Genomic DNA, 15,695 nt, shown 5'->3' with positions numbered 1-15,695 from the left:
GGACAGTGATGGATTAGTGATGTCTGGAATGGGTACAGAATGGGAAAGTAACAACCTGCTTGACTGTTATTTGATATCCTAGGAAGCAAAAGCTTCTCAGAGTTACTGTCAAGCCACTTGTGTATGGGGAGTCACACCCCTAGGATGGAGTATTTTATAGCCAAGTTCTCTATGAGGAGGAATTCTATGGTGAATTTTCTGGACGTCCCAACTGTCACTTAGCACAAACCAAAATGCAAAGCTTCATTTTCCTAAGGAAAAACAAGTTTCCTTTTTGCTGTGAGGACTTTTGACCTTGCTTGGGGGCAGGGTGGGGGAAGTATACAAAATGTTTGCATGTTGTAAGTAAAGTTTGGGGTCATTCAAAAAATGAATATGGGTGTGACTCTCTGATGTTCATGTATCTATCATTATCATCATTGATCTATCAATGTATTTTTAAAAATATAATACAGTTTGTTTTTGATTATCTTTTTTCTCATTTTTCAGGTCTCTATTTGGAGTCATTTTCTGGTACAGACGGTGAAAAATATGCAGTGAAAATTCAGGCCAATAGTGGAAATACTGGCTTACCTCCCAACTTAGTATAGCATTCCTTCTCTTCAGTAGCACCTCATAATAGAAGAAAAATGTATGGAAGTGCAAGAACAATCACCAATCTGGAAGGTAGCCCTTCCAGATCTCCTCGTTTGCCAAGGTCTCCTCGTTTGGGCCACAGAAGAACAAGCAGTGGGGGAGGAGGAGGAACAGGCAAGACACTGTCCATGGAGAATATCCAGTCCCTTAATGCAGCTTATGCTACGTCTGGACCCATGTATCTGAGTGATCATGAGGGGGTGGCTTCGACAACTTACCCAAAGGGCACCATGACTCTGGGAAGGGCCACAAATAGAGCTGTATATGGAGGCCGAGTCACAGCCATGGGGAGTAGTCCCAATATTGCTTCTGCTGGACTTTCCCACACAGATGTTCTTTCATACACGGATCAACATGGTGGTCTGACTAGCTCGTCTCATCATCACCACCACCAGGTCCCCTCCATGTTGAGGCAGGTAAGGGATAGCACAATGTTAGACCTTCAAGCCCAGCTCAAGGAACTTCAGAGAGAGAATGACCTCCTCCGGAAAGAGCTAGACATCAAGGACAGCAAGTTGGGATCTTCCATGAACAGTATCAAGACCTTCTGGAGCCCTGAGCTCAAGAAGGAGAGAGTCTTGAGGAAAGAAGAGGCAGCCCGAATGTCTGTCCTCAAGGAGCAGATGAGGGTTTCCCATGAAGAAAATCAGGTAGGTTATGACTCATCTCAGGGTTTTTCAGCCTTGGCTTCTCACTGAGTAATTGATGCTTTGCAGATGGCACCATGACCTGTGCAGAAGGAAGTTTGGCATCATCAAGAAAGCTATGGCTTAGTACATGTTTGACTTGGAGACCACAAAAGGGCATAAGAAATATGAAATTATGGCTTATTATCTTATTTTCTAATAACTTTTTCACCCTGTTGCTGAAGGGGAGGAACCATTCTTCATTGCCTAACTTTTGTACTTGGTTAATTTTTTTTTTCTTTTTCAGCAGTAACAACAGCAGCTCAGATGTACTTCCCTCTGCATAGAAGAAGAAAATGTTAATTTTTGCCAGAGTAGACACTGTAATGGCAACATTTAGAGAGCCACACTTGACTGATCAATTGACTTAATTTTTGAAGCCACAGCAGCTTTATTTCTTTCTAGAATGAGGGGAATTTATTCTCTAAATAGCAAACCAAACATTAAATAGCACTGGATAGAATGGGTTTGGTATCATCTTGGAGAAACACAATAAGTTTTAACCTGGTCTTTCCTTTATCCATTCATATTAAATGCACATGTATTATGTGCAAGGCACCTTCTTATTCTTCTTTAATCTATCTTCCATGTCATAGCAAGATTAGTTTTCCCAGGGCCTACTTGCATTATATGCCATTTCTCTGCTTTGAAGCTCTCAATTATTGCTTATTGCCTTCAGAGTGAAGTCTGCCTCTTTGGCTGAGCCGACAGCATCATCAGCTGAAAGGCCAGAGCCAGCCTTCCCAGCCTTATCTCATACCTCCTCCCTGCACATTTCCTATGCTACCTGCACTATACTTGGTAATTCCTGCACACACTCAGGGTTTTCCACCTCTATTCCTTAGCTTTTTCTGTTCCCTTTCACTAATGGCCTTCTCAGGGCCTCCTCTCCCTGCCTCTCCCCTTTCAGTGCCAGCCAGTCTCCATTTCCAAATCCTACCTATTCTGTGAGGTTCATTTATCTGCTGCCGTTTTCATAAGGGTTTTGGAGTCTGATATGCCTGGGTTTAAATCCCAGCTTCACCTCTTACTGATAGTGAGGTAAGTGCTATGAGATGGGGAATAGAGAGCTCTGTGCCATTTGGCTGAAAAATTCCCAGATATCATTTAACTTTCTGTAGAAATTTGAGGTAATTCTAACTTGGCTGAACTAGTGATTCTTCAATAATTGGTTTGGATGTTGGCCTAACAAAGCTCTCTACCTTTCTTGGGGTTATCTGCTGGCCCTCCTGTTTCCCTGGATACCACACTTTGGAGTCCAAGTATCTTTAGAAGCATTTCTGATCTGTATGAGAATCTGCTCTTCATCCTGCTTCTATGTGTAGAAAGCAATCACCTTATCCTTTTAACTATCTGACAGAGCCTTTGCTGGTTTTCAGATGTGGAAATGTGATTTTTAGTTGGAACAGAAAGTTTTGTTCTTCAACCCTAAATCAAATCTATGCTCCTCACTATCATTTCTGCTTTTATTTTTTTTTTCTTCTGACTTTGCTGGTTCATGATGTCCTTATGAACCTGTTACTGCTATGTGAATTTCCCTAGTTCTGTATTGGTTTTCTTCTTTTTTAGTTGCTTTGGAAAATGGTTACAGCAGTTTAGGAATGATGCAAATAGCGACAAAAAGTGTGAAGGCCATTCTTTAAACTGTCAGTTTCAAAGTTACTTTTATCTTATGCTCCTATCATTAAATTTTTTTGAGCAGAGACCCCAACTTATACATGTATATTTATGATGTGCTATTATGCCAATATATTATGTGTCTATTCTGACATTCATACAGATGTAAATATGGAAGTGACAACATAAAATAAATAATATATTGAGGTACATTTTAATGATACACAAAACCTTTTTGGTTTGTAAAAACATTTTAAACCCCTTTTCTATTTCATAAGGGTTAGTTTTAGTTTAAAGTAGAAAATATCCATAGTTCTACTTAACTGTCCCATGTTGCCTTAAGCCAGAAACAATTGAACACTTGAGGGTGCTCCCAGTACCCCTTCCTAGTTCTGGAAACTACTATGATCATAGGCTATGTTTGGTACTATGGGTGCCATATGACCATGTGACATATGATCCAGTAAGAGCCCCAGTATTAACCTGTGTATTAAATAGAAGTAAAATGTAATTATTTTATTTTTTAGGTTAAAAATATAAAAGGAGGAAGAAGCATGGAGAGTTTGAAAAGTCAATTTGCTTGCAATATGAGGTAGTATTACAAAGTAAAGAATCTAAATATTGACAAAAAGCAAGTTATTTTTTAACAATTGAAGCACCTCTCTTTCTCCTCTGGGAATTATGTCAGGATCCCTTTTAGAGGTATTGGAGTACCTATTGGTCAGGATAGGGTGGTAATCAACAAACCTCAATTCTGAGTGGCTTAACACATCAAGATTCCTTCCTTATTCACCTGAAGTGTGAAGTAGGTCAAGTGAGTCTCCAGGGCAGCCCTCCTCCAGGCAGTGACTCAGGATCCCTGCTTTCTGCACCTTGGCACATGGCTTCAAGAGTTACTACACCAGAGGAAGGGAGTGCCTGGAGATGGCACATTGGCTTCACAATTCCTTGGACTGGAAGTGACATGATTGCAAGGGGTCAGGAGGTATAGTCCTCTCCTCTTTCCAGGAAGGAGAGTCAGATATGAAGGAACACTAGAAACTTCTACCAGTGGGGTTTTTATGTTTGTCAAAAAGTGGAGTTAGATGAAATAAAGTTAGGGGAACAATCCAGATTCCTGCTGTTACTGCTGTTTCTATTATTACTGCTACTGCTACCGATAGACATCTGTTGGGGTTTACTATGTGCCAGGCATTGTTCTTAGAACTTTGTGTACATTATCTTATTTAGTGTTTGTGTCAGTCACCTGAGGTAGGTGCTAGACTTTTTCTCATTTTACAGATGAAAAATAAATGTAAGAAGAATAAGCAGCTTGCCCAAGTGCACACAGCTAGTAAATGAGAGAGCTGGGCTTTAAGGCTTTGGTATAGTTTATGCCAACGGCTAAGACTTTATGTTCACTAACTCCTTAGAGGATCACTGAGCTGTGAGTATAATCTTATCATCATATGTGTTAGATGAAAAAAAAAGACTGACTCTGATAAAATGATTAAGAATGTGATTTAGTTTAATTGGGATTTTTATTCTTAATTAGGAATTTATTTCTTTTTCCCAGAAGTGTTTTTTGTGCTGTTTAGAGTTTCTGCCATTTACCATAACTGACTATAATTTCCCTTTAGAGGAAAAAATCATGGAAACTTTTTCTGTATGGAAGAAAAGAATGTAAAGGAGATACGGAACATTTGATTGTGGTTTCTTATGCACAACCACCACGGACTACATCTACAAATGTGGTTCTACTAGAGGGTATCTGGATAATTAGAATTTCACTAACCTAAATTTGGGTGATCTAAAATCATTTGAACTATACTATGTAAATACAAATGGGAAGCAGATCCATCATAGGGTGGAGGTCAGGAAGCTCAAAGTGATCTTGTATATGAAATTCATGGTTCTGTGAATTTAATGCTCACTAATGCAAACCTTTCACCCTTATGTGCATTGTTGAAGAGGGCTCCCACTCATGAATTCTTTTGCAGTATATTTGGAAGTTCTAGTGTTCTGTACAAGGGAGCTGAACCCAACTGCAGATCAAAGGGAGGATGTTGAGCATTCTCCCTGTGTTATAGGAAGCACACGACTGTTGGAAACTTGGATGGAGACAATGGGTAGGTGGCTGTGACCAAATCTCTTATGTGCAAAGAGTAGCTACTCAGGTTCCTGGATGGATATTTCATCTCAGACTCCCTCCCCACTCCTATCCCCCAGGTTCTCTCCCCAGCCCTCCTTCTTAGCCACACAGAGCTGCATGAATAGAAATATATTTAGGACGATGAAGAGTTACAGTATTGGCAGTTGGCATCATTGGCATGTTTGTATAAACTGGAGTGCATGGATGCACAGTTACTCTTACGTTATCACTTGTACTTTTTACTTCATGATGTGCTGTCTTGAATGGAAGAAGAGGGTGGTAGAGTATTACAGACAGCTAATCTTTGGAATGGTGTGAACTCAATGTCAAACCTGTAGAATGATTTGGGGGAGAGGTGAGAAGAAAAGATTTGGAGTGGATGTTTGGCTGCCACTTGAGGCAGCCCCCTTGTTATTTGTAATTCCTATGGGGTTGGGTGTGGATGTTGGGGGCAGGAGAATGCAACTATTAGAAAGTAAAGTAGCCTGGGGCGCCTGGGTGGCGCAGTCGGTTAAGCGTCCGACTTCAGCCAGGTCACGATCTCGCGGTCCGTGAGTTCGAGCCCCGCGTCGGGCTCTGGGCTGATGGCTCAGAGCCTGGAGCCTGTTTCCGATTCTGTGTCTCCCTCTCTCTCTGCCCCTCCCCCGTTCATGCTCTGTCTCTCTCTGTCTCAAAAATAAATAAAACGTTAAAAAAAAAAAATTAAAAAAAAAAAAAAGTAAAGTAGCCTAATTTTCTCTAAAAGGTTATATGATTGTCTTTACAGCTCCTTTCTATTTACCTGTGTGATAGAGATCACAGAGGGAACACATGGTAGAGGAGAAATTTTCAGAAATTTCATAAGGACTTATGTTTTGCAGTTTGATGCATATTACATTATTGACTTTTCATATTCCTGGATTTTTTTTGCAATAATTAACTTTATATTTTTAATAGATTACTTTTTCCAAATTAGATGTATATTAAGCAATTTTGAGACATTTTCCTAACTTGCACATGGCTGGCCAAGGATCTGCATGAATATAAATAGCATCACACGCTGGGAGATTGTACTAGATCTAATATTTACCCATCTTGTGAATGCAGAAGTGGGACAAGGTCATTGGGAAATGTAACCTAAGAAGTGTAAGTAAACCTGCCTGGGGAGTTTTACGGCTTTTAAGCAATGGTTATGTGATGATTTCTATTTCTAGCTTAACACAATAGGAAATAATCTACTCTAAATCAATATGAATATGGGTTTTTGATGAGTTTTTGAGCTAGTTTCAGCATATGATTTATTGGTTCTCATTTTGAGCCTGTAACTTGAAAAGGTCGAGATGGATCACATTTCCGTGTTTCTTTTATCATTTTGTTTTGTTTCTATAACTGTAGGGCCGTTTCAACAGGGTCATTAAACTCTGTTCTAAAATGCTCATTTCATTGGGAATGTCCAGATATGAAGGGTTGTACCACTAGGAAGTGGGTGATAGAATTAATTCTATCTCCTATTGGGAAGGTGGCGAGGCAGCTGCATTGTGAGGGGGTATCCACTAACAGTTAAATGCAGCTGCAGTCACCTTGAGTACTGGGTGTTTGTGGGATTAAGGGCTCAGACTTGGAGTGTCCAGAACTGTCCAATTTGTGGATGGGACTTAAATATATTCACTATTCAGACCTGTCTTTTCCCTGTGCCTTCTTTCAGGCTCCATTCCTTCTGCTACTGTAAGTCTGAGATCCATCAATCCCTCAAAGCCAGTTTTCCAAAGTGTATCCAGGGAAATGACACTTGGCAGATGGGCTTTTCTGGTCAAATAAACTTGAGACATGATATACTGGATACTTCTATCCTGGAAATTAATAATACTTATGTTATGGATTGAATTATGTTCTCCTCAAAGAGATACATTGGAATCTTAATCCCCTGTAACTCATAATGTGTTTTTATTTGGGGATAGGGTCTTTACAGAGGTAATCAAGTTAAAATGAGGTCATTTGAGGGGGCCCTAACCGAATTTGTCTAATGTCCTTACCAAAAGGGGAAATATGTGGGGCACTGGGGTGGCTCAGTTGGTTAAGCATCTGACTCTTGATTTCAGCTCAGGTCATGATCCCACAATTCGTGAGATCAAGCCCTATGTTGGGCTCTGCACTGAAAGTAGATTCTCTCTCTCCCTCTCTCTCTGCCCCTCCTCCACTCGTGCTCTCTCCCACCCCCTCTGTCTCAAAATAAAGAAACATTAAAAAAAACTGGGGGGGAAATTTGGACACAGACATAAACACGCACCAAGGGAAGATCATATGAAGAGACAGGGAGAAGATGGCCATCTACAAGCCAAGGAAAGAGGCCTGGATTCTTCACCCACAGTCCTCAGAAGGAAGTAACCCTGGTGACACCTTGATCTTGAACTTCTAGCCTCCAGAACTGTGAGACAATAAATTTCTGTTGTGTAAGCCACCCAGTTTGTTCTACTTTATTATGGCAGCCCTAGCAAACTAATACAATATATCCCCATGTGAAATGAAATGCTCTAACTCCTACTGTTAAAAAAAAATTATTAAGTTTGCTTAATCCCACAAAGTCCATGAAACTTTATCTTTAACCAAGCATCTATGTATTAAGCAGCTATTGCTTCAGTAATGCTGTGTAACAAGCCATTCCAAAACCTACTGTCTTAAAAAAAACATTTACCTCTCCCTCACATATCTGCAGGTTGGTTGCAACTTAGTTGAACAGGGCTAGACTCAGGGCATTAGGCTCTAGGATGAAAGTTCAGTTCAAATATGTTCTACATGCATCCACATTCTCCTTGGAACAGAAGCTATTCAGGAATTCATCTTAGAGTGGATCACAGATGCCAAGTCTCTAACCAAATCACATAAACACATTTCAAACCTATGTGCATATCAAGTCTACTAACATTCTGTTGCCTAAAGCATGTTACATGGTCAGGCCCAAAGTCATTGGGGCCAGGGGATTGTACTTCCTTCCAAATCACATTTATATGTATATGTGTGTGTATATATATGTATGTATCTGTTATTCTGTTATATATGTTAACATATATGTTATTATTATATATATTGCTTATATATTTTAAATAATCCTATTTGTCATAAACTATAAATATTCCTAGAACTAAAGGCCACACTTTAAGAATGTCTGCATCAGGAGTAGCTCTGGAAGCAATATATTAAAGTTTGAGACTTATGAAGGTAGATGAGGACTTTCAGTGTGGTCAAAGTCTCCTTCAGTGGCTGGGCCTTCCAGAGTGTCCTAATGATGCCTATTTATTTATTTATTTATTTATTTATTTTTTAAGGTTTATTTATTTTTGAGACAGAAAGAGACAGAGCATGAGCAGGGGAGGGTCAGAGAGAGAGGGAGACACAGAATCTGAAACAGGCTCTGGGCTCCGAGCTGTCAGCACGGAGCCCGCCGCGGGGCTCGAACTCACGGACCGTGAGATCATGACCTGAGCCAAAGTCGGATGCTCAACCGACTGAGCCATCCAGGCGCCCCATAATGATGCCTATTTAATGGCCGAGTGTCAGGCCCCTCCCTTTCTGTCTCATGTAACTGGGCAATGAAACCCAAGTGGGTATCTGAGAGGTTCTGGGAAAGCTTTTGTTTTCCTGATAAAAAGAGTAAATATATGTCACCAGTGATGCTTTTTCCCACTTTTTCCTGTCTTGAGTGTTGATATGTTGCCTGGAGCTGTATCAGCCGTTTAATAACCATGAGAGAAAGGCCAAGCCAAACACAGAAACATACGTCCTCCCATCTCTGAGCACTTGCAACAGTACCTACAATGGTTGGCCTCCAGACCTCTAGTCATGTGAGAAAATAGCCCCTTTTAGTTTTTTTTTTTTAATATGAAATTTATTGTCAAATTGGTTTCCATACAACACTCAGTGCTCATCCCAACAGGTGCACTCTTCACTGCCCATCACCCACTTTCCCTTCCCTCCCACCCGCATCAACCCTCAGTTTATGCTCAGTTTTTAAGAGTCTCTTATGATTTGTCTCCCTCCCTCCCTAACCTTTTTTTTCCCCCTTCCCTTCCCCCATGGTCTCCTGTTAAGTTTCTCAGGATCCACATAAATGAAAACGTATGGTATCTGTCTTTCTCTGTATGACTTATTTCACTTAGCATAACACTCTCCAGTTCCATCCACATTGCTACAAACGACCGTATTTCATTCTTTCTCATTGCCAAGTAGTATTCCATTGTGTATATAAACCACAATTTCTTTATCCATTCATCAGTTGATGGACATTTAGGCTCTTTCCATAATTTGGCTATTGTTGAAAGTGCTGCTATGCATCAGCACTCCTGTATTCCTTGGGTAAACTCCTAGCAGTGCTATTTCTGGGTCATAGGGTAGATCTATTTTTAATTTTTGAGGAACTTCCACACTGTTTTCCAGAGTTAGCCCCTCGTAGTTTAAATCACTGTTGGTTGGATATTCTATTACTTGCAGCTCAATACCTTCCTAACTAATAAAATAGAAAGTTATTAGTTGAGAACTATTATTCATAATAATTATCAGTCATGATAACCATAAAAATATGTGTATTTCAGTGGGCTGAAATGAGACCTTAAAGGACCTTACACATTAGATTGAAGAAACCTACTTACTAATTGTATTGGGCAATACTCCAAAGTAGTGACACAAATCTCAAAGCCTGTGTATGCAAAAAAGGGGGATCTATTAGTTCTTATAATGAAATTGCAGAAATGCTCAGATGTTGAGCTTGGGGTTGACTGGATCCAGTGCCTCACACTGTAGTAGGATTTTGTCTCTCCTCATTGTTTCATCTCTGGTTCTTGATCTCTGCCTCTGTCTGTGTGTAAGCCTCATTTTTGTCTTTCATGTGGCGGGTGGTCTTGGCTGCCAGTACCCCCAGGTCATAACTGAATGGTTAAGAGATCCCTGTCTTCACTTCCCATTTGGAAAATTTATAGAAGGATTTTTGGTCCTGCCTTGGTCATATCCTGTCTCTAGTACTTGGTGAGTGTGAATTGCTAGGGCAAGGGGCAGGTATGTGAGAAAGGTTTACTATGACAGGTGAATCTATTAGACTTTAGGGAGGGGGCAGGGTTTTTTTTTTTTTTTTTTAAAGTAGGCTTTATGCCCAGTGTGGAGCCTGATGAGGGGCTTGAGCTGAGATCAAGAGATCAAGGGTAGGATTCTTAACCGACTGAGCCACCCAGGCGCCCTTAGGTCAAGACCTGAGCTGAGATCAAGAGATCAAAAGTAGGATTCTTAACCAACTGAGCCACCCAGGCGCCCTGAGGGGCAGTTCTTTAAAAAGACTGAGATGAAGGGCAAAGGGATGCTCTAGGACAAAAACAGATGTTCACTGCACTGACTTGAGCTGTCCTTAGTTACCCTCTTTCTTCAAATATTTTAAGGGTTTATAGTCATATCAAGAGACCTGGGAGATTAAGTCAATCAAATACCAATTAGGTATATAACTTTTTTTTCATTTTAACTCTGATTTAAATTATGAGTGTTTATGTATGCCTTCCCCAATGTGACAAAGGGGAACAGATTTAGAACTGGGTAATATAAACCAGTTTAGCACCACAGTATAACTTGGAATGCTGAATTTTAGAAGGACAACAACAACAAAAAGTCAACCTTCCTCATCTTGAAATAGTCTTCCTCAGCTCCTCAGAGAACTGTAGCTTTTGTCTACCTTTCCAGCAAGGTGGAAAACCCTTTGGTCCAGATTTAGGCAATGACCTACTTAGACTGAAACCACAATTTTAAATGGCTTTCATGGGTAGGTGAAAACTTCCTTTGGTTCTGAAGATAGATGAGATGGCACAGAGCCAACAGTTGATTTCTTTGTTTGCTAGAATGTAGGAGAATGATTTGAAGTGAACTACACACACATCTTTTTCACAGATGTCAGCTGGTTTTTTCCTCAGTAATCTCTTGCAGTCAGCCCTAAGATCAGCCATGTGCACTGCATTAGTAGTCCTACAGATTTTTATTCCCAGGTTTTATTTTATGAAAGACTTGGCTAATGGGGGAAGGAATATAAACATTCCTGTATGCTGGACCTTGGGAGAGCTAAATGACTTCCATCTTCCATTTTCTCTCTGGATCACTTTATTTTGGCAATGGGATAGCAACAACACACAAGGAACTAAAGAAAACGTTTTGGAATATTTCAACAAATAGATTATTATAATCTCACTTGTGCCAAAGGCACTTTTTGAAACCAAGCTCCAAGTGGGGAAAGGCAGAGGGAGTGGTTACCCCCAAAACACTGCCTAATAAAATTCCCTATAGAAGACATCCTCAGAGGATTTTAAGAAGCAAGTATATGTTGACAGGAGAAAAGTAACAGAGTGATTTTATCGGCCAAAGCAGATGGGGTGGGTTCTGAACCTAGCCTCTTCTGGCCAGAGTGCAATTTCAGTTTCTATAATTAGTTGCAGGTGGAGCTCTTGTGTTGTTGTTTTGGCATCCACTGACATCTGTGTGCAAATTCCCACCACCCCCAGTTGGCATTTGGACTCAATAAGTGGTTTTGGCTTTGCAGGAATATAGAAAATTGTAAATCTATTTCACACACACACATAGATAAAGCTGCTCTAAAGGTCAGGTTCTGAAAGCTGTGGAAAGCATTTTCAAAAGTTTGGGAAGTAGGTTTTAGGCAGGGTGTGGGCATGCAGCCAAGAGCTAGGGCAGCTTGACAAACAGAATTCTGGCACGTGCAATTTCTCCTCTGTTTCTCCGTGAAGCCAGCATTTGATTGTATCTTGGAAGTGATGTGCAGCCATTTTGGTTTTTAGTGGGAACATTCTGGAGAGAAAAAGTACAGATACTTCCTGTCTTATAATCCCGTAGCTTGGTTTGTACTATCTGGTTTGGCTATATACATTGATCAAGTTAACTTATTTGTTCTCAAGTGAGGGCAAATTGCCTCCTAAGGGACATTTGGCAATGTCTGAAGACATTTTTGGTTGTCACTACTGGATGGGGTGACATTCAGTGGGTAGAAGCCAGGGGTGCTGCTAAACAGCTCAAAGTACATAGAACTGCCCCCTACATTATCTGGCCAGCAATGTCAATAGCTAAAATGATGAGAAACCCTGAGTTAATTGGATGATTACTATATCTTCATTTTATTTATTTATTTTTTAACATTTATTTTTGAGAGACAGAGAGAGCAAGACAGCATGCAACAGAGCACGAGCAGGGGAGGGGCAGAGAGAGAAGGAGACACAGAATCCAAAGCAGTCTCCAGGCTCTGAGCTGTCAGCACAGAGCCCAACATGGGGCTGGAACCCATGAACTGTGAGATCATGACCAGAGCTGAAGTTGGACGCTTAATCAACTGAGCCACCCAGGCACCCCTATATCTTCATTTTCTAAATACTTTGCCTACATGCAATTCTTTCACTTTGTGATGACCAAAATTTATGTATTTATGTAAAAATATTCATATAAGAGGTAAAAGTTGATTCATCACTTCCATCATTTTGCGGGAAAGAATTAATTGTGAATTATGTCTTTTTTTTTTTTTAATCTTGACCTGGATTAGTAACCATGAATCTTCAAATACCTTGATTCTTTTATAGGTAGACATTTGGTAAATAGAGACTCATCTTTTTTTTTTAAGTTTATTTATTTATTTTGAGAGAGACAGAGACAGTGCAAGTGGGGGAGGGGCAGAGAGAAAGAGGGAGAGAGAGAGAATCCCAAGCAGGTTCTGCATGGCCAGCACAGAGCCCAACATGTGGCTCAAACCCATAAAGCTGTGAGATCATAACCTGAGCTGAAATCAAGAGTCAGACACTCAACTGACAGAACCACCCAGGCGCCTGGATAGAGATTAATCTTTTAAGGAAAGAGACAACCCTTTAAAAAAAATGAAATCTATTTTTTAAACCATCATTTCTTTACACCTTTAGTGGATTTTTATGGTGTTTTTTTGACTATGTCTGACATTGATTTTGAAAAGGAAAGGGAGTATTTTTGAGCTCCTACTTTGTACTAGGAATTTACTAGTGTGTGAGCTCAACAGCCCTGCAAAACACATGGCACCCTCATTTTTATAGATGTAAAACAAGACACGGAGATTAAGTGGCCTGAGGTCTCACCATTAGGTAGAGCTGGAATTTGAATCTCAGGTATGCTTAGCTTCAAAGGTGTGTTCTTTCTATTGTCTTAAAGGGGAAAACAACAGATTTGTTGAAAACCAGGGAATTTGGTGTGGAAATGGAAGTCCTAATGTACAGTGGAAGTAGAAATGTGCTGCTTGACAGTATCTTAAGGATGCTGTCAAGGAGTTATATAGAAAGGACAGAAAGCCAGAATGAGCAAGGGAGCATGTTGTCAAGAGCAACAGAGGAGAGAGGGCAAGCAGGAAGGAGCAAATGCATTCTTGTCAAGTACATTAGCAGAGGAGGATGCCAAAGGAAAACTATCTTGGAAACCCACTGAGAAGGATGGGAGGAGGCAATTCCCAAGAACTGGCTGGAAAATTAAAACTGCAGGTGGCAGAAGAATGAGAGAGATTATCTCTTAGGATGTTCATTAAAGGTCTGGCAGATCCATTCAGGTGGTTATGGCTTTGACAAATTGACTGGATCTATAATAGCAGGGCTTCAGGAATGGGGAAGTTCTTTATTATGGATTATCCGTACTCCAACGAGGATGGTCTCATAAATTTAGCTAGAATTCTTCCCAAACTTGCCTCTATCTACAGGAACTTCAAGGTACATGGACAGCTTTCTGGTGCAGGAGTCCTTCAGCTGGAGCTCTCAGTGTCCTTTTCAGTTGGTTTCTGGCCTCATTGGGATAGCCACACCTATTTAGGATTTGTCTTTTGACTTGTTCCAAATCTTGTGTCTCAAAGTCAGATCTTACCCTCTTGGGTCCCAGCATTCCTCATTTCCACCTCTCCCAGCAACTTTCCCCTATGAAACCTCTTTGTCCTTTTTGAGAATCCAGTTCACTTATTTACTAATTGATTTAGTCACCACTTATTTAAGGGAAAATGTATTTGCAAGTAGCAGAAACCCATTCAAACATGTTGAAGGGAAAAAGAAAGGGATTTACTAGGAACATATAAGAGTTCTTTTCCAACCCTACGTGTATGTAGGGGCAGCCAGGTGTCCTGGGGGCTAGAATCAAGTTAGTTGGAAAATAATCAGGAATAAGGACAAAGTCAGTTTTCACTATTTCTGTCTCACGTTTCTCTTATTTTCTCTCTTGATATGTTTTTATATGCTGCTTCTGAAAAAGTGGCCACTCAAGGAAAGCATCTTCTCCATTCAAGTGCTTCATAGAGACTGCCTAGAGTTGGTTGGTTTCAATTTCAAATTCAGAGAACCAAAAATCTGATTGGCCCAGCTTGAATCCAGAGTTTGTGATAGGTCCAATTAGCCGTGGCTAAGGGAGTCATGAGATCCAGGCTCTCAACAGAGCTATGAAAAGACTGCTGAAACCAGGGCATGAGGGGTAGATTCTCTAACAAGGAAACATATGGGTAAGGTGATAAGGAGGAAAGGACCGCCCTTGCTGGGAAATACATTTGTGGAACACATAAATGAGAGATTGCCATATTTCAGTTTTTAAGAAGACTATGACCAAAGAAAAGTTAACTACTATCATCTGTCTATAGACAGCTATTTCAACAGCAGATTCAGTAGCCTTTTGGGGTCTCTGGGCCTTCTCACCCATGTTGTCAATCCCTACCTCTGATTATGCCCACTGAAGAAATTCCAGAAGTGGTATTAACTGACATGAGGATCAATTCATGCTGTCTTATCTTAGTGGATCCGTGTGGTTTCTTTATATAATGTCAGATTGTATCCTCTATGGAACTTTAAACAATTCTCCACTTTTTGTAAGCTTCCTTAGTCTCTTTGGAAAATTAGGTCTCCAAAGTGGATGAGATTATGTTGCCAGTTACAAACTTTTAGAACTAGGCATTTTATAATCTGGCATCTTCTATTTTAAGTTACAGCAGTTAGCTTGAGTTCTAAAAAGTTTTGTCTCCTGAGCATATATTATCTAAAAAGGAATTGAAAAAAATTAAAATTCGTCCCTTGGATGAGCTTTCTGAAATATCCGTGTAAAGTAATATAAAAGTTCCCAAAGAATCCTGGAACCAGAGGAATAAGTAAATATATGAGATGGAAAGTTGGACAGTGCACATGATGACCACATTTAGAAATTGCTCAAATTTAGAAGTGTGGCAAATAATAAAGTTTGCTTTCTCAAATTTTTTAAACTTCTGTTTGTGGTTTTTAACTTTGGGGAGCCATATCCTCTTTTAGAAGCCAATGAAAACTTTTACATTTTCCCTAGAAAAATGTGCATAACCTGAATTGTGCACAACATTTCACTTCCTTATCTCTGCTCTAAACTCCAAGGGTATCTGAGGATATTTAGGTAAAACCTCTGTCTGGATATTTCCATTTAATATTACATATTGCACATGTATTAGGAGTAGGTAGTTCCTGGCAGTTAATGAAATGAATGAGCTTTAGGTAATGTAAGACATGTCTTCAGCTCACTGCTCTTCAATTTTTGCTGAGAAGTAGGGGACATGTGCTAGGATTTTGGTGATAGTTAAAGGTGTGTACATTGGTACAGTGGAAACTGATAGATGG

The 15,695-nt window shown here is 40.1% G+C and overlaps 1 protein-coding gene across 1 annotated transcript in view; it reads left to right on the top strand.

Annotated features, from left to right (window-relative positions):
- The first annotated feature begins 629 nt into the window (after window positions 1-629).
- Window positions 630-15,695, top strand: part of ERC2 (ELKS/RAB6-interacting/CAST family member 2) — a 723,468-nt gene continuing 708,402 nt past the window's right edge. Inside the window, exon 1 of the mRNA XM_047097449.1 lies at window positions 630-1,286. Within this exon, the coding sequence (XP_046953405.1) occupies window positions 630-1,286 (657 nt within the window). The remainder of the gene's footprint in view (window positions 1,287-15,695) is intronic.

The sequence above is a fragment of the Lynx rufus genome, unplaced genomic scaffold (genome assembly GCF_022079265.1).
Source record: "Lynx rufus isolate CCGP_SWC_20201006 ecotype Redwood Valley unplaced genomic scaffold, mLynRuf1.p SCAF_4, whole genome shotgun sequence".
Taxonomy (NCBI): Eukaryota; Metazoa; Chordata; class Mammalia; order Carnivora; family Felidae; genus Lynx; species Lynx rufus.
This window is presented reverse-complemented; position numbering and strand designations above follow the sequence as displayed.